At 38.6% G+C, this 26,314-nt stretch overlaps 1 protein-coding gene across 1 annotated transcript in view; it reads left to right on the plus strand.

The window, feature by feature from the left end:
* Window positions 1-26,314, plus strand: part of DIP2B (DIP2 acetate--CoA ligase B (putative)) — a 223,562-nt gene that overhangs the window by 118,133 nt on the left and 79,115 nt on the right. The window contains exons 3-4 of the mRNA XM_090273151.1: window positions 4,430-4,558; window positions 19,403-19,528. Coding sequence (XP_090129277.1) covers window positions 4,430-4,558; window positions 19,403-19,528 — 255 coding nt within the window. The remainder of the gene's footprint in view (window positions 1-4,429; window positions 4,559-19,402; window positions 19,529-26,314) is intronic.

Below are 26,314 nucleotides of genomic sequence, written 5' to 3' on the forward strand. Positions count from 1 at the left end.
ATATATTTGTAAATCATGTTCTAAAAAGTAAACTCTAATATTACGTGGGAATAAAAGTTTATAAAATTCACGTATAAATTGAAGAGTGATTATTCACATTCAAAAAGATCATAAGGTTTCAGTATTAACTTCCTTTGTTATACTTAAAGTGATTCAGTTCCGAGGAATTCATTTTACTCTTTTTTCTTAACTTCTCTTTTAGATAGGCTTTCTTGAACTTGAAGTAGGTGTATCACACTGAATCAAGATTATTGTGTCAGAAATCTGTGTTTTTGTGCCATTATGATTTGGACACCTGAGGAATGGTCACTGAACAAACTTGTCAGTCATTTACTGAAACTGCAGTTTGACCTTTTCGTTTTCATTTCTGGCAAGCTACAAGGAAATGTTTGTCATGAGTTTAGACCCCAAAGAGACCTGGTGTGCAAGGATGACTGAATCTCTAAGGGAACTGAGATGAACGTTGCAGAGCATCATTCTCATGTTGCTTGGTGAATAGTGTTGTTGTGTTGGGGGCGGGGAGTGGGGTGGGTTAATTTTTCTTTAACCAGTTTAGTGAATCTCTTGGCTAAGTATCATCTGATTTTGACTGTCAATTCCCATCAGATGTCTGTATTTATGTTACTTTTCCTTGGGGTTTGATCTCTGACAACCTCTAGATAATCTGAATGGAAATGTTCAACTCTCTATAATTCTTCCTCAAACAAATGTGTCAATTCCTAGTTCCCCTGTCACCCCCCCTATCATTTCTTTGTTTCAGTTTTAATTTTGTAGCCAATTCTTTAGCCAACATTATCTTCTTTCCCCTAATTAATTACATTGAAAAATACAAAGTAGAGAAGCCTAAGTGAGAGCAATGGTAAAAAATATATGAACCATTTGCATCCATCCTTTGTGAAATACAAATCTATATCCATTCCTTTTGTCCTTTGGATTACTAATACCTAATTTAGAAGTACCATATTTCCTAGCAGGGTGGTTTGATCCATCCTAGCAAATCTGCTTAGTTAATTTAAAAAATAATCAGTGATAGGTAATTTAGTTATACATTCAGTATGTCCCCCGCAAAGTAATACAAAGCTAGTGTTTTAAACTTAATGCTAAGTCAAACCATTCTCTCTGTGCATATTTGCAAGCAAAGTAGCTCATGTGTGCTAATTTGATTTCCTTCCTGTGTATATCATCTGACCATATACATAAATATAGCCCCTTTCTATTTTCTTGTTCTCTATTTAAATTTTTATGTATCCACTACCCCAACTAAAGTCTCCTTCTATCGCCATTTGTCCCCCACATACCCTCTTCTACCTCCCCCAACTGCAATTGGAATGTTTTAAATAATTTCTCTAATGAATAGCTGAAAGCTATTGGCCTTTCACAAATCTTTCACATGAAGGCAAGTAATAAGAAAGAAAAGAAAGAAAGAAAGAAAGAGAGAAAAAGAGAAGGGGAGAGGGAGAGAGGAGGAGAGGAAGAGGGAGGGAGAGGGGTCGGGGGAGGGAGAGGGAAGGAGGGAAGAAATGATTGTCTAGCTGCTGACTGTATATCCTGAAGCATTTAGATACTCCCAAACTAAATTATTAATTCTGATTGCTTTTCTCTTAAGAGTGTTGGGGGAGTTTTCACAATCTTTTTTATAATAACCTTTCCTGGTTGAGAACCAGAGGGGTTTTGACAGACCTGCATTTGAATCTTAGCTCTGTGACTTTGGATAAAATAATACATGTCTCTGTTTCTTTTTCTGTAATAAGCTGATAGTGATAGTGCTGACTTTATAAGGTTGTTGTGAGGAATAAAATGTGAAAACTTTCATATTTGCTTCTATATGCACAGCGCCTAGCACAAAGCAAACACTTAAATGTTAGCTTTTATTATTATAGGCTGGGGATGGCAAGCTCTTTCTGTAAGGAGCCAAATAGTAGGTATTTTAGACTTCAAGGACCATACAGTCTCTGTTGCAACTAATCAACGTTGCCTCTACAGTGTCAAAACATCTATAGGCAATGTGTAAACAGATGAGCGGGGCTGTGTTCTGATAAAACTATTTATAAAAACAGCTATACTTTGTTGACTCCTCTTCTAGAGTAATAAAACTAACAAATGAAATGGTATGAAAATATTAAGATTTTAGTATAGCTCTTCTGTGAAATAGATTATCAAGGGAATTTAGATTGATTGAAAACGTGTTTGCAGTCCCAGACATTACCTTTCAAAATCTCTAGTGTTAAAACATATTCTGCTTCATTAATATATTTTATAATAAAAATCTCAGCTATCAGGAATCATCAAAAATAAACATTTCTAGATACATAAAAACTTTTGTGGAGATCATCCTAAAATATGCTCTTTTGCCTTCTTCAAAACAATGTATTAAAGATAATATAACCTTAAAAAATAAAAATCCTTTAATTATGTCTTACGATTTTGTGGGCCAGGAATTTGGTCAGGACTCAGTTGCGTGATTTTGGTGCTCCACATTGTGTTCGTTGGAGTCACTAAGTGCTTTTCACCTGGTGTGTATGAGTTCGTCTGGAAGTTCCAAGATGGCTTCACTCACATATCTGGTGCCTTGGCAGAAGCAGATGGAAGGCTGGGCTCAGCTGTCACTTTCAACTAGAGCTCTTACACTTGACCTCTTGGGCACGCTCATTATTTTATTTTAATGATATAATATTATGAGTCCCAGTTCCTGTAGTACTATATTAATTACCCTCAAGCTTCTACTGAGGTATGTGGGCCTATTGCTTATGTTCCCTGGACCACTGTGCAAGCTGATTCTCACCTGTGGTCTAAAGCAATGCAGTTACTGGAGGGGTGACATCTTACTATAGTGGACACTTAATTTGCTAGGTGTAAGCTGCCTTGCAGAGCATAACTAAGTGCTATTAAAGAAACTTAAAATACACCTTAAAACAGAAGGAAATCCTGCCCTGGTTAATGTGGCTGAGTGGACGAGTGCCAGCCTACAAACCAAAGAGTCACTGGTTCGATTCCCAACTCATGCCTGAGTTGCAGGCCAAGTCCCCAGTTGGGGGCGCACAAGAGGCAGCCACACATTGATGTTTCTCTCCCTCTCTTTCTCCCTCCCTTCCCCTCTTTCTTAAAAAAAAAAAAGGAAATCTTGCAGTGTGTGACAAAATGGTTGAACCTGGAGGATATGATGCTGAGTGAAATACGCCAGTCATGGAAGAACAAATACTGTATGGTTCCACTTATATGAGGAATCTAAAATGGCTGTACGTACTGGTAGAAGCAGAGTAGAATGGTGATTACCAGGGGCTGGAGGGAGGAGGAAATGGGGAGTTGCTACTCTAACGGGTCAAAAGTTTTAGTTATGCAAGATAAATGAGTGCTAGAGATCTGCTGTGCAACACTTGCATATACTTAACAGTACTGTATTGTGCACTTAAAAATTTGTTAAAAGGATATAGGTCATGTTAAATATTCTTACTATACTAAAAGAAATTATGACTTAGGAGCTAATACTATTTGAAAAAAGGCAGTAAAATATCAAAACTTAGGGGGGTTTTCTTCCAGTTATTTTACCTGCTTATTTCTTTCTCTCTCTCTCTCTCTCTCTCTCTCTCTCTCTCTCTTACTCTATAGGGAGAGGGGGAGAGAGACAAGACATTTATTAAAGCTGGGGAGTGAAATAAGGAAGGGCCTAGGGTAGAAGAAGCAACAGGAGAGCCTAGGTGGGGCTGCTTTGGTTCTCTAGAAATGTTATAGGAAAGAAATGAGCCAATGTGGGGCTGCTGTTGGCTCACTGAAAAGTCGGACAAAAAGGGCCAGGACACAGGTTCAGGGGTTTTGCTGTCCTCTGGTTACAAGTCCCAGGGGGGTTCCCAGAGTTTTGTTTTTTTTAAATACATGCCTGAGAGAAGGGCGTGGGCGTGCTCCGGAGAGAGCATGCCTCCTTTCCCCATATTCTTTATAAGACAGTAAATGTTGGGAAGGCAGAGTATGGGGACAGACCAGGGACTGGAAAGGACAAGTTTCAGGGGTGGCTCCAGTTCGAAGAGGGCCTAATAGATATGACTTGAATCTATGTTTCCATAGTAAGCACCCTACTTTTGCTTAAATGATATGTTTATATTCGCTGGGGGCCTACAGCTCCCTAACTTATACTTTGTACCACTTTCAGGATTAGGGTTCATATACCTGCCTACACCCCCTACCCCACCAGTTCTTGGAGTCTTTAGAGTGGCTCGTTCACTTTATTTAGATCTTTTTGCTGTTTCTCTTCTATCAACTGTTCACAGTTTATGGCTCTAAGATGATATTTTTTCTATATATATATTGCAACTCTTTAACTCTTTGCTATAGATGGGGTAATAATGCCTACGTCAGTGCTGTGGGAATGATGTGCTCAGAAAATGTTAGCTATTATTGTTATCGGATAATCATCTTCCAAACTTCCTTTTTTTAGAAACAGATTCAGCAGCACAGAAAGAACATAGAAACCAGACACCTGCTCCATCTGCAGCTCAAACTTCCGCTCCTTCCAAGTACCACCGAACTCGATCTGGAGGAGCCAGGGATGAACGATATCGATCAGGTGAGAAGGAACTGGAAATTATCAGCAAAATAGTTTTTGCTGACCTAATATGAATTATGTATCCTGAGAGCTTCTAATGTTTGGTTTGTTTTGTTTCCTGGAAGCACCTACAGGTCTGTATTGATACATTCATCATTTATTGAGTGCCTATTATGTGCCATGTGTAGTAGATACTCAATATTTACTGAGGGCACAGCAGCAGATAAGACGCTTCTGTGCTCAGGGACACGGGGGAGCCAGAGAAGTGCAAAGGCAGTGTGAATAAATAAAAAAGCAGAGGACCTGGGACACATAGAGTGCTATGGAGGGAGAGCTCAGTGGACTCTGTTGGGAGAGGAAGGACCTTCTGTGTTTGCCAGAGCTATTAATTAGTCTCGTAACGAGGGAGTTTTGGAACAAAGACTCACAATGCAACATCAGATTAGTAAACTCTTAAATCTTATTTCTTCTGACCCAAAAAGTACCCAGGGAAGGGAAAAGGCAACACTCTGTGGCTGGCCGTGGACACACAGTCCTGCTGCACTGTGTCTGGGACTGATGAGCAGAGAGACACAGCAGAGACCCTGAGGAGGGCATGGGTGCATGAGTGCGTCCTGTGCCGTCTGCTGCCCGTCACCATCTCTGCAGCACACTTATTGTGCCCGAAGATGAACTGGAATGCAGTTTTACTTCCCCTAGATTTTTGACTCATTTGTGCCAGCCAAGGTTACCTTAACCTTTTCTTGAATTGTAAAACAGGGTGCATGGTACATCCTCTCAGAAACTGCTTCAGAGAACACGAGGTAAAGGACATGGATGCAGAGCTGCAGCAGCCATTATGTAAGCTGATTTCATTAGATATATTTTCACACACTGGAAGGATAGAGAAGTGTTCAATTAAAAAAACAGAGGTTGCATGCCACACCAGAATTTTCCTTTGTACCTAACCTGGTCTTGAGGTCAGGGGAGGCTTTCTCAGAGAATAAGACATCTAAACCGAGTCATGGCAGAAAGACAAGAGTTGGCCAGGTAAAAGGGAAATAGCATCAGATAGTGGACTTGAAAACAGTTCATTATGGCTGGAACCTAGAATGCAGGGCCCAGAAGGAGGTGGTAGATGAGGCTAGCAAGATGACCAAGGACAGAGTGGTGAGGAACGTTGAACAGCACTGAAGGATTTTCAGCAGAGTAGTACATAATCAGATTTGTATTGTTCTAACAGCTCATCCCAGCTGCCACTACTGTGTCCCAATGCCTGGCACACAATTACCTATATCTATATCTATATCTATATCTATATCTATATCTATATCTATATCTATATCTTTGCACTAAATGGATAATTTGGAGACAGGAAGGAATAAAAGTAGTTATTGGTTAAGAATGGATTTGTAGTAGGTAAGGCTGGATGTAGAAAAGCATAGCAGGAGCTCCGGTTTGTTGCCAAGGTTCAAGCCCAGTTTCCCAGGTACCAGTGTTGCCTTTGGAGGCTGGGGCCCAGCTTCAGCAGCAGCACCCAGAGGGCTTTAGCCTCTGTGATGGTCATCTTGGCCTTCTAGGAGTGTTTGTTTGTTTGTTTTTCTGCGTGTTATTTTTTTTTTTTACAACATACAATAAAAGGATTAGTAAAGAGTCAGAAGATGATTCTCTACATCCTACATCCAAGCTGATCACAAATAGTAAAAGGCTTTAGAGAGCTCATTCAGTAGTGTGAAATTTTGACCTTCACCTAGTAAAACCCAACTGTGATCTCTAGCCCCTGTCCTTTTATACCAATTTTTGTCAGCTATACCCCAAATATCAAAAAGTGTAGTTTGTGAATCAGAAACTGGTTAGCAGACTGTTCAGTGTCTTGATTAGGTGCAGGGGTATTAAAGAGGGTTTAATAGTCAGGTTTTGAATATTTGTGTCACAGGGACTTTTTTTTAGGGTAGATATGATGCAGGCCAAGAGGAAATAAAGTATAGAAGAAAGGATTATTTAAAAACCCTGAAGATACTGAAAGTTATGAGAGGACTGCCATGCTGTCGTGAAGGGGAATAGGAAAGAAGTATGCAAGCATGGATTTTGGTGACAATCACATTTTTCAATTATGTAGCAAAGGAAAGCTCAGTACATTCTGAGAATTATGGTGTACGTGAATAAGAAGAAACCAACCGTAGTAGCAAAAACAGAGCAAATTAAATTATAGAATTTGATGTGAGTTGAACATTACCTCTTTGCTACTCTATTCATAGGAAGGGTTACATTTACAAGTCACATGCAAAATTAGCTTAAGAACATGGGATATGTTTAGTGAACATCACAAGAATTCAGAATAAAGTGACGGGTACACAAAAAGGATTTAACATTGATGTCAGTGAGTTCAAATGGAAAATCGCCTCCACCTTTCTTCTCTCTGTTTCCAAATTATAAGAGAAAGTTTATTTAGAAGGTCACAGAGGTGTAGAAGAAATGGACTTCAGGAAACAAGTTACAGGAACAGAAGGGCCCTTGGAGCTTAGGGGAGAGAAGGAGAGAGATCTATGCCTTGAGGGATGAAAGAAGGACTGGAAAATTCTCTTATTTGGTGGAGGCTTATTAACACCTACAACATTTCAGCCAATCATAATAATACCTAAATAGGCTTAGTTTCATGTTTCACTCATTGTAAAGAGATTATATTTATTCAGAGTATAGGTCATCTGACCTGATTCTTCTCTCTCTGCTTAGCCAAGAGGGTCTGACATTTCAGACATACTTATTCGGTACTTCTTTTTTATGCAAATCAAGGTATGGTGCATCTTTCTACACACATGTTATGGTCACAAGTGTAGAAAATGCACAGTTAATGCCTGAGATGACAAGTGATCTGATGGTCATTTTTTAATTTTATTTTTGAGAAAGAGAGAGAGAGAGAGAGAAATATCCATTTGTTATTCCACTTATTTATGCATTCATTGGTTGGTTCTTATATGTGCCCTGACCAGAGATCAAACCCACAACCTTGGTTTATCGGGAGCTCTAACAAACTGAGCTACCTGGCCAGGGCCTGACTGTCATTCTGACAACTCCTTTAATGTTAACTTTTGAGTAATTAGCCACTACAAATAACAAAAGCAAAAAAAAGGACTTTAAAGGACTATTTGTATCACTTTATTCAGCTCAAACATTAGTGCTGGAAAATGATACCCAGCTCTTAAGTGCTTCTGGCAGAGACATCCAAAGGTAGCTGTGTCTGGGGACTGAACTTCGGAAGCGATTTCTTTATCAAAGATCAAGATGAATTGTGTACTGGTGAATGAGACAAATCCAGTTAAGAGAGAGCAACCTGTTCTTATCAATAAGAGGCTTTGCTAATGCAGTAACTGTGAACATCTTCTTTCCACATGGGTATATGGGCCAGGGTTTATCATTTTAGAAAATAATTGGGTGCTTTGATTTGTTCTGTGGTCTGATGCTTTGAATTCTTGTGGTAGAGAAGAAAATGCTCTTTAATTAGTAATTATTCAAATAGGTCTTATAAACCTTGTTTAATGTGAATAACTCTCGTTTTAGCAAGTTTGCTATCATATGTTTCCTCTTATATAAAAATATAATTTTGGAAAGGTATAATTTAATTAAGTGTGAGCATTTGATTTGCTGTTGTTCTTTTGTTGAGGAAGTGCTTTTTGTGAGTATAAGCAGTTAATCATTTGTTTTCCAAGGCAGCTAAGAACCATATTTCGTCTTAATACAAAAAGGATGTTTTTCATATTTAACATATCTGAAATCAGGAGATGTTTTATATAAAATGGCATGAAAGATTCAATTAAATATGGAAATCTTAATTCAACTAAGTAAACCTCAGGGACACTAAAATAGTGTGATAAATATAAATGTAGTAGAGAATATTTCAGAGCCAAAAATAAGTTGGTATTGTGGTCTTAAAAGTGATAGTGCAATAGTTTGGCAACATCTTCTAAACTTTAAATATTTATACTCTTTGACCCAGAAGTCCCACTTCCAGGAATTTCTTTTAAACACCTACATATATGCACAAATATATAAGTGTGTGTGTTTGTTGTAGTATTGTTTGTAATAATACAATGATAAATAAGTTATATTATGTCCACAGAATGGGATTCTGTAAAAGCTGATTTTAAAATTCTGTGAAGGCTCAGAAAAAAATGAGATTGGTCTGTTTGTGCAGATATAGAGAAATGTACAAAATAGCCCTGGCTGGTGTGGCTCAGTGGATTGAGTGCCAGCCTGCAAACTGAAAGGTTGCTGGTTCGATTCCCAGTCAAGGCATATGCCTGGGTTGTGGGCCAGGTCCCAGTTAGGGGCATGTCAGAGGCAACAGAGCTATGTAGTTCTCTCACATTGATATTTCTCTCCCTCTCTTTCTCCTTCCCTTCCCCTCTCTCTAAAAGTAAATAAAATCTTTTAAAAATGTACAAAATGTATTTTAAGTAATAAATGCAAGATACTATGTATTATAAAGTATGATTCAATTTTGTGAATATTAATAATAATTTCTATATTAGTATGTACACAGATACAGAAACTTGGAAAATACGTACCAAACTATTGAGGTAGGATTATTTCTGGGAAGTTATGTGTCTAGGGAAAATTTTCATTTCAGCATTATATGTATTTTGATCTTTTTCCAATATGTGTATTTTTTTCAGTTTTTTTTTTTTGTGGTAAAATACAAGATACATGTAACATAAAAATTTTTTAAAATGACAAAAGATAGTTTTTAAAGTGATAGCTGTGGATAAGTGATTTAAAGCCTTAAATCAGTTGTTGTTCTTACTGATTCTTACTCTGTGGATTCTTCTGACTTAATGCTGGGAGCTAAATGCAGCAGTAAACCCCTTGTCATCCTAATTGAGAACTTTGCTGTCTCTGTCCAAATATGGTCTCTGACCTGGTGGCTGCCCACTGGTACACCAAGGCCATTTTATTTCTATTTTAATATACGTTCTAATTCCAAGGAAGGTAAATTGAGCTCAACAGGCATTTATTGTAGACTTCCATGAGCTGAGCACAGTTTAGATGCCAGAGAAGCCAGATGAAAACAAAGGAATCCTTTATACAAGTTACAGAAGCAAATAGAGCGATGACCAGGGAAGGACCCAGGCACTGGATACCATCAAGTACAAGCGTCCTGGAGGTGGTAAAGTCTGAGCCACTTTAAAGGATGAATAGCCATCTGCTGAGTAGATAGTCCAGGCTAAAAAACACAATTTGTAAAAACAGGGGAATGTGATGAAATGCTACATTAAAATTTCACTGCCCCTCCCCACCAGCACACAGAGTAGTGCCAAAATTAATATGCTATCCTAATGTTACAGAACTTGGTGCCTCTGCCTTAATTTAAAATGTTAAAGTGGTTGGTACCTCAGAAATTTGTGAAAATTGCATGGATTTTTTGGCTTGCAGGTAAGTCCTTGAACTATACTTTTCTATTTAATGACCTAACCTACCCACGTACCTGCCTTTCAGTCTGTCCCTATACAAGGTCTGTCCAGAAAAAGTCCAGCCATGGTTAATATAACCAGAATGGTTTGCGCCATATCATGTAACCTGGCAGCCAAGAAGAGTCGGCTGAAGTATGCATGCGAAAACAATGATGACTTCATTGTAGTAGCCAGTGGGGGCGGTAGACTCCATTGAGTGAGCGTGTGTATGTGTGATTGTTGCATTCAGAACAATTGAGCAAGTAGAGCAACAAATCAGATAATTCAAGTCACAGCTATGGACAACTGGTGATTGGAAGCTTCATCATGATAGCTGCCTGCTCATGCATCATGTCTCATGCTAGGTTTTTTGGTGAAACACCAAATCACCCGGGTGATTCAGCCTGACTACAGCCCAGATTTGGTGCCCTGTGACTTCTGGCTTTTCCAAATGTTAAAATCACCTTTGAAAGGGAAGAGATTTCAGACTGTTGAAGAGATTCAGGAAAATACGATGGGGAATCTGATGGCTTTTGGGAGAACTGTGTGAGGTCCCAAGGTGTCTACTCTGAAGGGGACTCAGGCGTCACTGTCCTGTGTACAGTGTTTCTTGCATCTTGTATATTCTTCGATAAATATCTATTTTTTTTATATTACATGGCTGGATACCTTCTGGACAGACCTCGTATATCTGTCTCTCTGTTTGTCTCTCTGGTGTCCTAACAGGTATGGGTGCTTGGTGTCTGTTCTGCCCCCAGCCCTTAAAGCCCAGCTGTGCCACTTATATACCATGTCTTAACACTTCATAAAAGCAAGCCAAGGACAGAGCAGCTACTATAAAACTATAAAGTAACATTTTCCACTTATCTCTTTAGGAAAGATAGGGAGCAAAAGGGGTCCACTGTTATTTATAGATATGAGGAAATGGACACTCTCCTGCCCTGTTAGTAGAAATCTTATTTCTTTTATTACTAATGAGATTGGACATTTGGGGATATGTTTGCTATTCTTTCGTGCTTTTTATTTTATTTTATTTTTAAATATTTTATTTACTTACTTTTAGAGAGGAAGGGAAGGCAAAAGAGGGAGAGAAACATCAATGTGTGGTTGCCTCTTGCATGCCCTCAACTGGGGACCTAGCTCGCAACCCGGGCATGTGCCCTGACCGGGAATTGAACCAGTGATCCTTTGGTTCACAGGCTGGCACTTGATCCACTGAGCCACACCAGCCAGGGCTCATGCTTTTTCTATAAACTACCCATTCATTCCCTAAGCCTTTAAAAAAAAAATGGGTTGTTTATTTCTAATTTATTTGCAAGAGCCTTTTTTTAAACCTAAGGATACTTAACATTCAATTTCCTTACTAGTTATAGGTCTGTTCAAATTTTCTATTTCATGATTCAATCTTGGTAGACTGTATCTTTTGTAGAATTTATCCATTTCTTTAAGGTTATCCAGTTAGTGGTATATAATTGTTCATAGTAATCTCTTACAGTCTTTTTCATTTCCGCGGCATCAGTGGTAATGTTTTCTTTCATTTCTGATTTTAGTCATTTGAGTCTTTCCTCATTTTTTTTGGTAAATCTAGCTAAAGTTTTGTCAATTTTGTTGATCTTTTCAAAGAAACCCAAATCTTATTTTTATTGATTTTTCCCCTTATTTTTAAAATTCTCTGTTTATTTCTTCTTTTTGCTTACTTTGGTTTTGTTTTGTTTTCTTTTCTTTTTTTAACTTAAGAATTTATTTATTTATTTTTAGAGAGAAAGGAAGGGAAGAAGAAAGAGGGAGAAAAACATCTCTGTTGGTTGCCTCTCACACACCCCCACCTGGAAACCTGGCCCATAGCCCAGGCATATGTTCTGATCCAGAACTGAATTGGCAACCTTTTGGTTCTCAGGCCGGTGCTCAATCCACTGAGCCACACCAGCCAAGGCTGTACTATTTCTTAAAACTTCGTATGAATGTATAATTATCTCAGAGTAAATAATTGAACTAAAAAATAAAATGTGGACAAAATACTAAGATTTGCTCTTTGTTTATTATCCTCTATACATATTTCCATGTTGGAAGCAATTCATAATAAAGAGAATATGCAGTCTCCTCCGTGTGTACAGCAATAAAATTCTCCTCAGCTGTATATTGCAATCATTTGGAAGATGGATCAGAGGAAGAGAGATTAGTAAGAAAAACTAATGGAACCATAAGAAATGAATAGCCCTGGCTAGTGTGGCTCAGATGGTTGGAGTGTTGTCCAGTAAACTGAAAGGTCATGGGTTTGATTCCCAGTCAGGGTACATGCTTAAGGTTGCAGGTTCAGTCCTTCGTTGGGATGCATACAAGAGGCAACAAACTGATGTTTCTTGTTCTATTCCCTTCCTCTGCCTCTCTCTCTTTCTTTTTTTTAATATGCTTTATTGATTATGCTGTTACAGTTGTCCCAATTTCTTTTCCCTTTGTTCCCCTCCACCCAGTAACCCCGTCCCCCTAGTTGCCCCCCCCCTTAGTCCATGCCCATTGGTTGTGCATATAGTTCTTCTCAGCATCTTCCTGTCTACTCCACTCCCTCCCACTATGCTTCTTAATTCCTGTACCATCTCCCTCCTTTCCCCCTCCCAGCTGACCTCCCCCTTCTATGTTCCCCATACCTATAGTTCTTTTCCCACTCTTGTTGCCTACTTAGTTTGCCTTTGTTTCTATCCCGTAGCTTCTGTTGTTGGTTGTTGTGATATAGTTTTCATTTTGATATTCATAGTTTTGATCCTCTTTCTCCTAAACAAGTCCCTTTAACATCTCATATAACAGTGGTTTGGAGCTGATGAACTCCTTCAGCTTTACTTTGTCCTGGAAGCACTTTCTCTGCCCTTCTATTCTGAATGACAGCTTTGCTGCATAGAGTAATAGTGGTTGTAGGTTTTTACTTTTCACTACTTTGAATATTTCTTGCCAGTCCCTTCTTGCCTGCAGAGTTTCTTTTGAGAAATCAGCTGATAGTCTTATTGGAACCCCTTTGTATGTAATTCTCTTCTTCTCTCTTGCTGCTTTTAAGATTCTCTCTTTATCCTTAATTTTTGACATTTTGATTATAATGTGTCTTGGTGTGGTTCTCCTTGGGTCCAGTTTTTTTGGAACTCTCTGTGCTTCCTGGACCTGTAAGTCTATTTCCTTCCCCAATTTAGGGAAGTTCTGTTTCATTATTTTTTCACATAATTTTTCAATTTCTAGTTCTTCTTCACCTTCTGACAACCCTATGATTCAGATGTTGGCCCGCTTATAGCTGTCCCCTAGGTTTCTGAGCCTCTCCTCATTTTCCTCACTTCTCATTTCCTCTTTCTGTACTGGTTGACTGTTTGTTCCTTCCCTATGTTCTGATTTGTTGATTTGATCCCTGGTTTTCTTTCCCTCACCACTAGTTTTGTATGTGTTTTATTAATTTCAGCAGGACTAGTCTTCATTCCTGCCCGTCTTGTTTAAGATCTGCTGTCAGATCTATAAGCATTTTTATAACGAAATCTCTGAACTGTGCCTCAGAAAGATTTCCTATCTGCTGATCTGTTAGATCATATATTTGCTGTCTGGTCAGCTGCATGATTGGGATCTCTATCATGATCTGTGCCATCCTGAACAGTTTTGTGTTTACCTTTGCTTCCTGGGCTTATGACTCCTCCTATGCTATAGGGGGCGGAGCCCCATGCACTTGTCACTACCAGGCGACCCTTCTCCCCACGCTGTGGCGTTTTGTATGGTGATGGGGGTCCAAGATGGATTCTTGCCATTTACTCGCCTCTGAGAGACCGGGAGCCTCCTCCTCTGTCCCCACCCCCTCTGGCCTTCATAGTCTGAGGCAATGGGGGTCTGCCTTCCCCGGCGTTGGAATTGCGAGCTGATGGGTCTAGTCTGCAGCCAGGGGTGCTCCCCAGGCGCTTCTCGCCTCCCTTAAATACTGTTGTCTGTGCTTACCGCTCTGCTGCTGCCATCGCTGCTGCTGCTGCGGACAGCACAGCTTGACCTCTCCTCCCTGGCTTCACGAACCCTCCTACCCATCCAGATGAGCACTGCTTCTTTATAACTTCATACATTGGACTTCCATGTAGTTTTATTTTCTGGAACTTCTGGTTATTTCTGGTTTTGCGGTAGATGTATTCCTTCTTAGTTGTGGAGGGAGACAGAGTGTGTCAGTCTAGACCTCCATCTTGGCCAGAAGTCTGCTTTGGTTTTACTTTGTTCTTTTTTGAGTTCCTTCAGGTATAAAGTTAGATTGCTGACTTGTGATCTCCACCCCCCCCAAAAAAAAGTTTGAATGGCAATAAACCACCAAAAACAATGTCAAAAGACAAATGACAAACTGAAAGAAAACTATTTCTGACATATATCAGAGATAAAGAGCTACTATCCCTTACATATTAAGGACTCTTAAAAATTAAGGGAAAATAACTCGGAAACCCAGTGAAGAAATGGTCAAGTGACACGAGTGTTCATTTCACTTACAAACATTAAATGGCCCTTAAATACTCTGTAAAGATGTTTAATCTCACCAATTATAAAAGGGGTGCACATTGAAAGTACACTGAGATACCATTTCTCAGCTGTCAAACTGGCAATGATCAAAAAGCAGGACAACACACTCTGAAGATGAAGCTATGGGGAAACAGGCCCTCCCAACATTACTGATAGTAAGGCAATATGATGAAACTCTTTGGAGGGGAATTTCGCAAGATGTAACAAAATTAAAAATATATTCACTTTTTGATTTAGGAGTCTCACTTGTAGGAATCTACCCTGAAAATATACTCTCATCAGTATAAAAATATATTTGCACAAGGCTCTTTGTTGCATCATTATTTGTAATTGTAAAATATTGCAAACACTTAAATGTTAGTGGCTGAATAAACTGTGGTATACAATGAATGGAGTACTTTGCAACTGTAAAAAAGAATGTAAATCCCTAGCAGCTGATAAATAACGATTTCCAGGATGTTGTTAAGTGAAAAAAAGCATAGTGCAAAAAATGCCTATAAAACATGCTGCCTTTACGTATGAAAGATGGGGAATGAGAAAATAGACACTGATCTGCTTATTTTTGCGAAAAAAAAATAATATATATAGGAAGGATAAACTAATAACTAAAGAGATTGGTTACCTATAGAGAGTGGGTGAAATTAGGGTAAAAGTGATTGTGGAGGCAGAATGCATCTTCAAGTTTACCTTTTGGAACTGTATTAATTATAGGGAAATTGTTTCTCTACTCATACCACTCCTGACAAAAAATGTGTGGGTTTTCTACATCAAGCAGTTCTCCACTTGTCTGCAGACATCAAGTAGGTATCCTGTAATTTAATACAATTCTGACACTATACCTGGACTTATTGTAGACTCTGCAAATTACAGGCTCATTCCCACAAGACTGCCTCCATCCTCAGATTTTAGTCACAGTATGGGTTTCTTTGTTATCCACACCTCTGGCTATAAATCGACGTTTTCATAACCCCCTCTTCAGGTTTGATAACTTGCTATATCGCCTCACAGAACCTAGGGGAATACTGTTACCAGTTTATTATAAAGGATACAAATGATTAGCCATATAAAAATGTATATAGGGCAAGGTCCAGAAGAGTCCCAAGCCCAGGAGTTTCTATTGCCATGGAGATTGGGATGCACCACTCTGCTGGTCTGTAGATGCGTTCACTTATCCGGAAGCTCTCTAAACCCCCTTGTTTAGGGCTTTTATGGATGTTCCATTATGTAGACATGCTTGATTAAGTCATTGATCATTGGTGATTGGCTCAGTCCCCAGCCCCTTTCTCCTCCCTGGAGGGAGGGTAGAGATGAAAGTTCTAAGTCTTTCTGGTGAACAGCCCCCATCCTGAAGACACTCCTATCACTCACAAAATTACAAGGAATTTAGGAGCTCAGGTCAGAAACCAGGGAAGAGACCAGATATATATTTCTTATATTGCCACATACTGTTTCAGTACAGTGTTGGGAGGGGCCTGTGGAATATAAATAAAAACAAGTGATCCTAACTGTATTTATTATTCAGTAGAATAATATAACCACACCAAAAAGGGAGGAGGTGAGAACTAACCCAGATAGCTTTCTTTTTTTTTTGATGGTGTATATTTATAATGAAATATTACTCAGCCACAAAAAGGAATTAAATCTGGCCATTTGTGACAACATGGATGGTTGGACCTAGAGGGTATTATGCTAAGTGACATAAGTCAGAGAAAGACAAGCACCATATAATTCACTTATATGTGGAAACTAAAACACAAAATAAGTGAACAAACAAAACAAACTCATACCGAAAACTAATTGATGATTGCTAGGTCGGGGGGTGAGGGGCGGTTGAGGAGATGTAAAAAAGGCTGAGGGAATAAGAAGTAATTAAGAAAGCACCAGTTATAAAATTAGTCAGGAACCAGATAACTTTTGAACACAGTATTTTATCTCAGACTAAAGACACGAAAAAACTGCAGACAAATACTGAACTCTAGTTAGAAGATTTATTTTTCATAGTGATATGGAATAGCAATTTCATAGTTCCTTTTTGTGTATTATGGGATTGAATGAACAAGTAAAATATTTAGAGGGTATTGTGAATCAGGTGTCTTACTGTTAGAGGAGGAAGTTACAAATGGGAAAGGGAAGATCAAAATAAGTTTTATGATGTTAAATTGAAATTGGAGGTATTAATATGAACTCATGGTTTCCAGAATCAGACCTGTGTGGGATGAACTCATGGTTTTTAACAGGCTTAATTCACTTTATTTTCCTTGAATCAAACTCATGGTTTTTAATATAGATACAGATGGGAATAAATGTAGATATATGTGTGAATATTTGTTTATGTTTATATTTATATTTCTTTACCACTGGAAGGGCTTAGAAGAAAGATGGTAGCTCAATAGCACAGAGCACTGCTGATGCTACGATCTTGGCTTCTCAGTACTGTTCTCCACTAAGAGGAGCCAAGGCTCCTTGGAGAAATGTATCATTTTAATGCTGGAGCAGGGAACGTCTGACCCTGGAACATCTTATACCAGCGAATAGAGAACTGCTCAACAGGATGGGTATATGTCAAAAGGACTAAGAGCTGGTTTGAAGGGACTTCTCTTGGCCAAATCTGAGATAATATTAGCATAGCATCAAAATAAATAGCGGTAATAACAGAATGGTCATGGTATAAAATCAGAATCAGTAGGTCCATATTGATATATACAGTCATGCAGCACTTAACAACAGAGATGTGTTTGGAGGATGCATTATTAGGCAATTTCATCATTGTCTGAACATCAGAGTGCACTTACAGAAACCTAGATGGTATAGCTTACTACGCACCTAGACTATATATTGTATAGCCTATTGCTCCTAGGCTACAACATGTACAGCATGTTACAGTTCAAAACAACATGAGATTAAATCAAGCACAGAGAAAATAATACAATCAAGAGACACAGTAAACTTGAGATGTATGAGGCTGCTCCTGGCCTAACATGATAGACTCTTTTACACTAAACTTTTTTATATGTAAGTAGAAAGTATACACTCTTAAAATAATGATAAAAAATATAGTAAATATATAAACAGTAACATAGTCACTTATTACCATTATCAAATATGTATTATACATAATTGTATGTGCAATACTTTTATATGATTGGTAGTGTAGTAGGTTCGTTTAACACCAATGTCACCACAGCCGTGAGTAATCTGCATTATGACACTAGGCAATAGGAATTTTTTATCTCCATTATAATATTAAGTGACATTGTAGTATATGCAGTCTTTAGCTTTTTCTTAGAATACCACCAACTAATAAATACAGAAAGAATGATGGAGTTATAAAACCATCATTTTGTAACCATTATGGAAATAATTGATTCAGCCAGGAATCATCAATGGATGCTAAAATTGGCGGATAAAAGTTTAATGAAGTATATTAATATTTACATGGTCTCAAAAGTATTCACCCATAAATTAATTAATTACACAAAGAGAAGACTAGTAACTTTATTGTGGATTAACTTAACAAATACCATCTTAACCAAGTACAATAATTAAAATTACTATCACCAATAATAAGGCAGATGCATCCTGACATCTTGTTTCAAGAAGACATTACTTTTGTGATATTCTTGCCAAAATATATATTCTGAATCTAATTATGAAGAAGTATTAGCAAAACAAAAATTAAGGGACAGTCTATAATATAACTAGTCTGTACAAAAATGTCAATGAGAGATAAAGGTTGAGAAACTTTTCCTAGTTATAGGATGCGGAAGAGACATTGGCAACAAAAGGTAATGTGTGATTCTGTATTGGGTCCCGAATCAGGGGAAGGGGCAGAAAAACTCTTAAAGGACATTTTTGGAATAATTGGCTAACTTGGAATATAGGCTGTAGATTAGATAATAGTTTGTATCAATTTTGAATTTTTGGATTTTGATAAATGTACCATGGTTATGTAAGCAAAAAATCCCATACCTCTCAGCAATTGTTGGAATTAATTTTACAGAAATAGAATTAGACGTGTGATAAAGTGAAAACAGTGAATTATTCTTGCTGTGAATAGTAGCAAATAATTTGCTTAAGGTTGCTTAAACAAATTATGGCACGTGATACAGTGAAATACTGTGCAGCCCTTAAAATTATTTGTAGGTCTGTATTCACACAGAAAGATGTTTCTAGTTAAGTTAGTGAGGTGTTTTTTCTTTTGTTGTTGTTTTTGTTGAGTGAAACAGGTCAGCACAGGCTACCTTAAATACCTGGGGCAGGTCATTGAAACAAAGGACCAAATGAGAAATCCCTAGAAAGGGAGAAATAGCTCTGGGAATCTCAACCTTGAGATTCAAGGACCTTTCTTCTAAGTGTTATCATTGAAATGAGTCAAAGGTAGGGCCTGCCGTTTCTGGGTTCAGGGGCCATCACCCCCTCACCCCCCGCAAAGGATCGAATTGGTCCAGCTCTTATAAGGGGCGCATTTATGTACTACAGACAGGGTGGTTTACATGTGGATTGGGCCCATTTCTTGAGAAGAGGACATTCTTCGGGACTAGGAAGTCACTTCAGTCGGTAATCTACCTCAGTAGGATTGTGTAAGAGTTAAAAAAAAAAAAAAGCAGAATACAAAATACTGCTTACAGTTTGATCTGATTTTGTAGAAATGTAAAGTGAGTTTGGGGTGGGAATGGAGAATAAAGATTTCTGTCTGGTTATGTTAATTTTGATATCACAATTAGACATTGAAGTGGAGGGCTGAATTCTTTTGTAGCCAGAGTGGCAAACAAGTAACATCAGCCCTTATATTTCAACACAAATGATAAATAAAAATCACCTAAACATCCCCTTTTCAACAATTGAGGCAGCTGTAAGTCTGCCCACAGAAGTAAAACACTTTTAAGAGCCAGGAGCTGATAAATGCAAGTGTTTAATCTTTCAGATATTCACACAGAAGCAGTGCAAGCCGCCTTGGCAAAGCATAAAGAACAGAAAATGGCCTTGCCCATGCCAACAAAAAGGCGGTCCACATTTGTCCAGTCTCCTGCGGATGCCTGCACACCTCCCGGTAAGTTTGTCAGAATCTTTCTCTCTGACAGTTGCTCCTTTGATGTTCCTGAAATAAGTTCTAGGTTTATTTTTTTGTTTTTTGTTTTTTTTTCTGAAGTAGGAGCCAGAACTCTCTCTTCCTCATCAGAGGTTTATCCGGGTACACACTGAAGGGGGCGTGTTTTGCTTGTTGCATTGTAAACAACACAGAGAAAGAGGCCTTAAGGGTAAAGCTATTTAAAAAAATTTTTTTTCCTTTGGAATTTCTGGCATATCCTTGCTATACCCCCAGAATCATGTCATCTTAAATAAATACAGGCTGAAGCTTAGAGTCTAAAACTGTCCTGCTGTGGTTAATAGCTCTTTTCATTGACCTTCAAAATATGACCAATAATCATATTTTTCTTTAACTCTAAATTTATACTCCTAAGTCAGATGCTTTGTCTCTGCAAGTCATAGGAGTAAGTAAACTTGGGAAAAATTTGTATGTGTTATGAAAGATGATGGAAGAGTAGTCAGGCAAAGTTGTAATAGACCTGAAAACGTGTTTGTGTGTTTATGTGTGTATGTTAATATATTTTGTATATATTTATGTACATTTTAAGAATCACTTTCATTAGATCAGTGGGAACCAAGTGTCTTCATCCCATTTCTTTTTCCCAGACAATTTATAATCCCCCTAAGATAAATTTAAGAGTTGTAACTTCACATTTGAAGAGCAACTGGAACAACTTTAAGTTGTCTTATCTATTCAGAATTTTTCTCAAAGTTTTTAAAAACTTAAAAAAAAACCTAGATGAAATCGCAGCCAAGATCTCAGTATAGGCCTGTGAGACTAAAGATAGTAAATCTATTTTAGAGCTGCCATGTAGTGTCTGTGTCCCTAATGTCATGTTACTGGTAATGAAATCCTTGGGTAGAAATCTTCCCCTATTGTTTTGGTCTGAACTACTTACTGTGTTTGGGGAGATGCCCAGGAAGGTTACATTGTTACCATTGACTTTGATTCACAGTTGTCAAGTTGAGCTATTCACATGGATGCTATTCCCTTGTGCCAGTTCATGTTTATAGTTTTCTCCTAGGTTTTGGTTAACTTCTCAGAGCGTTTGGGTGTGCTGTTGGATCATTAACTGTGTGTGCTTTTTTTCTTTACATCTGTGGTGTCAATATGTTTGAAGGAGAAATAGCTGTGTGGCTTCAAGTGTTTCTCAAAACGTAACACAGGATACCTCTAGCAGACCATCACAATAAGACATTTTGTGTCTGTAATGGTGCATATTTCCCACCTACGCATTTCAAAATCTTGGATGGTTTCCCTTCTACGTACAGCAGTTGGGTCCCGGAGGACAAAGGGGGCTCTTAGATAGTAGCTATTCCTTGTTGGCAAATTATGCTACAGCGCATCTGAGGGTTCCCTTGTAGTAAATGGCAAAGGGTAGAGAGCAATGTGACTCAGTTCTTAGAAACAGCCCTCTCCAGAGCTGTATTAAAGAAATGCAGTTTCAGAGTAAACAGTCTGCTTGCAGGGCCTGGGTTAAATGTGAGAGTGCAGTGGAGGATCTTGAGAATGCTCAGAAGCAATGGAAATCTTTTCAATCCCCTTTGACAAAAGTCGCTGCCTGAGGGGAATATACCAACCCTAAAGCAAATGTGGCTGAATGAGACCACAGTCCTTCGGGATTCATGTGTTGCTAAACCCAGATGTCCCATTCTGTCTGCAGCTTTAAAGATGTGGTATGTGTTCTTGATCACCTTATATGTTTTAATAATTTCATGCTTGCAAAGATTCAGTCCTCTCTCCTAAGACCTTTAAAAGGTTTTCTATTCATTTATCTCCTCTTCTGGGGGTTTTGAATAGTATGTGCAAAACCTTGTTGTGCTCCTAGGGACGTTGTTACTGGAGCCCCATGTTTTTCCTTGAGTCTGCCTGCCTGTGCTCATCGGCCCAAAGAAATACACGAGCAAGAGTTTGCAGTATAGAAAGAAAAATAGTTTAATATCGAATTGGCCAATCCGGAGATGGGGCGCTAATGCTGAAGACCTAGCTCCCTGATGGCATGTAGGTTACAGAGTATATAGGTCAAAATCCCAAGACACACCAGGCTGGGAACCTCATTGGTCATGGGTGAGGCAAGGGTAACGAATTATTTCTTCAGGTCTTGAAGACAGCTCCAGGGTTTTGGTCTCTTGGGAAAGAAGCCAGGAAGTCGTTCTCCCTTAGGGCTCTGAAACTGAACCATAACTTGGGTTAAGAGGACTGGACCATGTGACTATTAGTTAGGTCTGGGCCACTGCCTCCTGCTGCCTACAAGGGCTGGGGGAGTGTTGCTGTTTATGAGGGAAAGGCTAGGTCTATGAGGAGTGGAGAGAGAGAGGAAGAGAAGATTTCTAGAGCTAGGATTTAAAACTGAATTTAATCAAATTCATAGGACCCTTGGTTTTCACATCAGTGTTGTCAAATAGAAGAGGAATTTTCTCCCCGTCCTGAAGGAGCATAAAGAGTACCCTTTGTGGTGATTTCTCCCACAGACCCCATATGGAGCTAGATCTTGATGCTCTCAATTAACAATTACCCACATGCTTATGTCAGCGACTGTGAGAGAATGTGGGAAAAACTTTTTCATAAAGTGTTTGTTAGCGCCTGTCAATTTAGGGGATGGGAAATGCTCTTCCCAAGTTAGGGTTCCGAATCCATTCTCCAAAATTCTGAGAGCCACTAGTCAGCGACTTGCCTGTCTCCTGTTCTTCTTGCAGTTTAAACCTGCATCACTGTCTCCCAGGACCTCTTACAGACTAATGCGGGGCTGGCAGGTGGGTTTCTGTCTTGCATATTTACTTTGCTGTTCCCTGAAACAGTGGTATTTAGAAGAATGCTAGATTTCAGTCAGAGGGTGGGGAGGAAGAAGAGAATTGGCATTAATTATTGCCAGTTAAAGGCTGTTTTTAAAAAACTGGGTTCTGGGCACCTATATAAAATAAACTTGCTATGACATTGTTCTAGAAAAATTGTGCCACCCTTGCAAGGAAAAATAACTTCAAACTTCACAGTGTTTTAGTCGTGTTTTCTTTGCGCACTGAGAGGAAATCACAGCACACATCACAGGTCAAACATGTGTGAGCAGCCAGGGCCTCACTCTCCATGTGCCATCCAGTGTGAACCTGGTTTGCGGGGTACTTGCTTGAGCACACTAGCCAGTTAGTCAGTTTGGGGAGCGCTCACCACTTAATATTGGAGTTACTGAATGGGTGACAATTTAGAGCTATTTTTGGAGGGATTTAACAAAAAGGATTTAAGGAGTAAAATGTCATTATTCTTGGCTTCTTTATAGTATCATAGAGTATAGAAAATATGGTAAATAATTGGCAAGGGAAATAATTTGTTTTTTTTTGTGTGTGTAAATCATTCTCAGATAGTATAGTCTTATTGACATGTACACTGATTTCTATCTTGTGACTTGAAATTTTAAAATTCTCCAAGTTGGTAGCAATCTATGGTTCTTTTGGTGTCCCTTTTCAGAGTCTTTTAGACGGCTTACATTACTGCCATCCAGATCCCTTTATGTGCTGAAATCATTTACTAATGTCATGAGACAATTACCTCAGCCCTTTCTTTGTAAGGCTTCTTTGTGTGACACTGGTACACATTCATACAGATGAACACAATGTAAAAACTGCAGCATGTATTTTCCCCTCTAAGCTTTCTCCGCACCCGTGTGGCCTTACCCTGCACTGCACTGTGTGCACCAGGATGACCAAATAAACCACACAATGGCCCAGAAGCACAGTAAGCTGTTTCAACCAGCGTGGGCAGAAAGAAGCTTAAATGTAGAGGTCTTTCTCACTCAGAGCTCTGTTTGAAGTGACTGCTGTAGTAATTCTTAGCACCAGACAAGGAGAATCTGACCTCTCTGTGCTGCTCTGATGCCCGTGAACATAGTGGGATATTGTTACAGTTTTAACATACTTTAATAATGCCTTATGGGATTATAGTATGGGAACATAGTTACATTATATTAAGGACTTTCGCATACCCATGGCTGCTCTGCCCCATTCGGTCAGTGCTCATAAGCGCTCTGTGAAGCAGGAAGGGCAGATTTCTTCAGAGATGAGGAAACAAGCAGGTTCATAGTCACTTACTCCAGGTGTAAGTAAGTCTCAGACTCTAGTCTTCTTGATTTTGATTTTCACTCTACTAATGCTTCATGCTTGGGAAATCTTTGTTTACTTAAGAGATGCTCATGTTTACGTGGTACTGGAATGGGTATTATTCTAAACAAATTGAATAGCTATTGTCCTTTGAGAACATATTGCCCAAAAATCATTCAGTTAATTGAACTTAAAGAGATTACCTGTCTGAATTACCAACTTGGGGAATTTTTTTCTAAAAATTCTAATTTTATTCAAAACCACAAACAGAGCTGGCAAATCAGACCTCTGTAAATGTGTTCTAATAGATTTGTGTCATTTTAATAGCATACTTTAATTATTTGTCTGAGCAACGGTTCACAATTACTTGGGAGGCTAGTAAATATTCAATATTCTTTAACCCAAAGCACAATAAAAACCCACTCTAGTAGATTGAATTTGTTTATTTCAGTAGCTGATTGTAAAATTTAAGGTTTTCCAATAAAAGTAATTTCATAGTTAGTGTTTATTGAGTACCCTCTGTGTAATGGTCAAAGGGCTAAGTACTTAACATATGTTTTTTCAGTTTTGGTTCTCTCAGCAGTCCTCTATCCTATATTACAGTTGAGGGAAGAGATTTAGAGAGACCCGGAAACTTGCTCAACTTCTGTTTCTGGCTGTGCAGCTAATTAGATAATCTGAAAACTCCTAGGAACAGGGGAAAGAAAACTTCCCTTTAGAAATGCTAGATAAAATACAACCAGCGTCTTTTTAAATAATATACAAGAGCAAGAGAGAGAAGATCACCGAAAACCAGAGTGGTGAGATGGGGCACACTTTGGCTGCCCTGTGGACAGGGGAGGCAGTAAAGTAGGGACCTAAGTTCTGGTTACCATAAAGGTAGAAAAGATAAAACCCTGGACCTATATAAAGTTGGAAGCTGGGATTGAGGTCCCTGAAGAGCCTTATCTTCACCAGAAGAGTGAATCTGGAAAAACTAAATGACCACCAAAAGAAGATATCAAGAAAACTTGCCTTGTACCTGACCCCATTGGAAACGGAGGCAGGGACTTTCCTAAGTACTTGTGGTTAATGGGTAGAAGACTTAAATTTCACTATTGTGCCTGGTAAGAACTAACATTAAAAAGTGAACTAACAGCCCTGACCTGCATAGCTCAGTGGGTTGGGCATTGTCCTGCAAAGCTGGGGTTGCTGGTTCAATTCCCGGTCAGGGCACATGCCTGGGTTGTGGGCCAGGACCCTGGTTGGGGGGTGTGAGAGGCAACCAATCTTATGTTTTTCTTCTCTTTCTCCCTCCCTTCCCTTCTCTCTGAAAGTAAGTAAAATATTTTTTTAAAGAAGTGAACTAACATAGAAGCTGATGATAACCCTCTGGCACATATGGTTTCTGGAAGGATACAGCCTCTACCCAGGCACTTGGGATTCTCATAGCCACAGACCCACTGAATGTGGGCAAATTATCCAAAAATAAAAACACTCATTATGAGAGAGAATTCATAGAAAAAGAGCAAAGAGAAGAATTAAGACCCCTAAGGACAGCTATCAGTGGCAGAGCTAAGATTGAAATCCAGATCAGTCAGACTTTTAAAAGCCCATTCTCTAAACCACCTGGCATATTGCCTGTCATCCTACCATAGCAAAGATTTCTGGTAGCTTTGGTGCTTTAACAATTGCTGCGTGTTTGATCTAACTTCTAAAGTAGGCAATAAGTAAAAATAAAACTCTCTTCTCACCCCAATATTATTTGTAATATTAATTACTTTTATAAACTGTTTTTTGGTTTTTGTTTTCATAGATGTGGGAAAATACCTAGGAAAACAGTGTTTGGCATTCCCTTTTGGTAGAGTGGCCCTGGAGTGATTATTTGTAGTGGGTGCCCCTTTGAGATTCATCCACGTTGTGTGCATCAGTACTGTAGTTCATCCCTGTTTATTTCTGAGTAGTATTCCATCATACAGATACACCACAATTTATCCACTCACTTGTTGATTGATATTTGGGTTGTTTCCTATTTTTAGCAAATAAAACTCCTATGAGCATTCATGTACAAGTCCTTGTACAACAATGCTTTCGTCTCTCAGGAGTGAAATGGATATGGTAGGTGTTTAAATTTAATTTATAAATTTATTAATTAATAAACATTTTTAGATATAATAAATATATTTTCCACCAAGAAAAGGTGAGTCATTTCCACAATGGCTAAAAACTGAAAGTGTATAGTAGTTAAGAACATTTAGTAAATTCAGGACTTTCCTTAAAATCAACAGACTAATTGTGTATGTTTCCAAAATGGTTATAATGGAGCTTAGGCTTTTGGTGATCAGTATTACTTGATGCTGAGTTAAAATTACTCCAGTTTTAGCCCTGGCCAGGTGGTTCAGCTGGTTGGGGCATCTTTCTCATATGCCAAGGTTGCAAGTTCAATCCTGGTCAAGACCATGAATGCATAAATAAGTGGAACAACAAATTGATGTCTGTCTCTCAAATCCATCAATAAATAAAAAATCATACCAGTTGTACACGGCAAGGCAAACCATGTTTTCAAAATTGTTTTCTGTTGTGTAGACCTAGAGCTTAGGTAAGGTGAGTTCATGTTCAACCAGAGCAGACTCAGTGGGAAAATGATAGCTCTATTTCTATTAATATTAATGTAATCTTG

This window comes from Furipterus horrens, unplaced genomic scaffold (assembly GCF_987537825.1).
Source record: "Furipterus horrens unplaced genomic scaffold, mFurHor1.1.pri manual_scaffold_4, whole genome shotgun sequence".
Taxonomy (NCBI): domain Eukaryota; kingdom Metazoa; phylum Chordata; class Mammalia; order Chiroptera; family Furipteridae; genus Furipterus; species Furipterus horrens.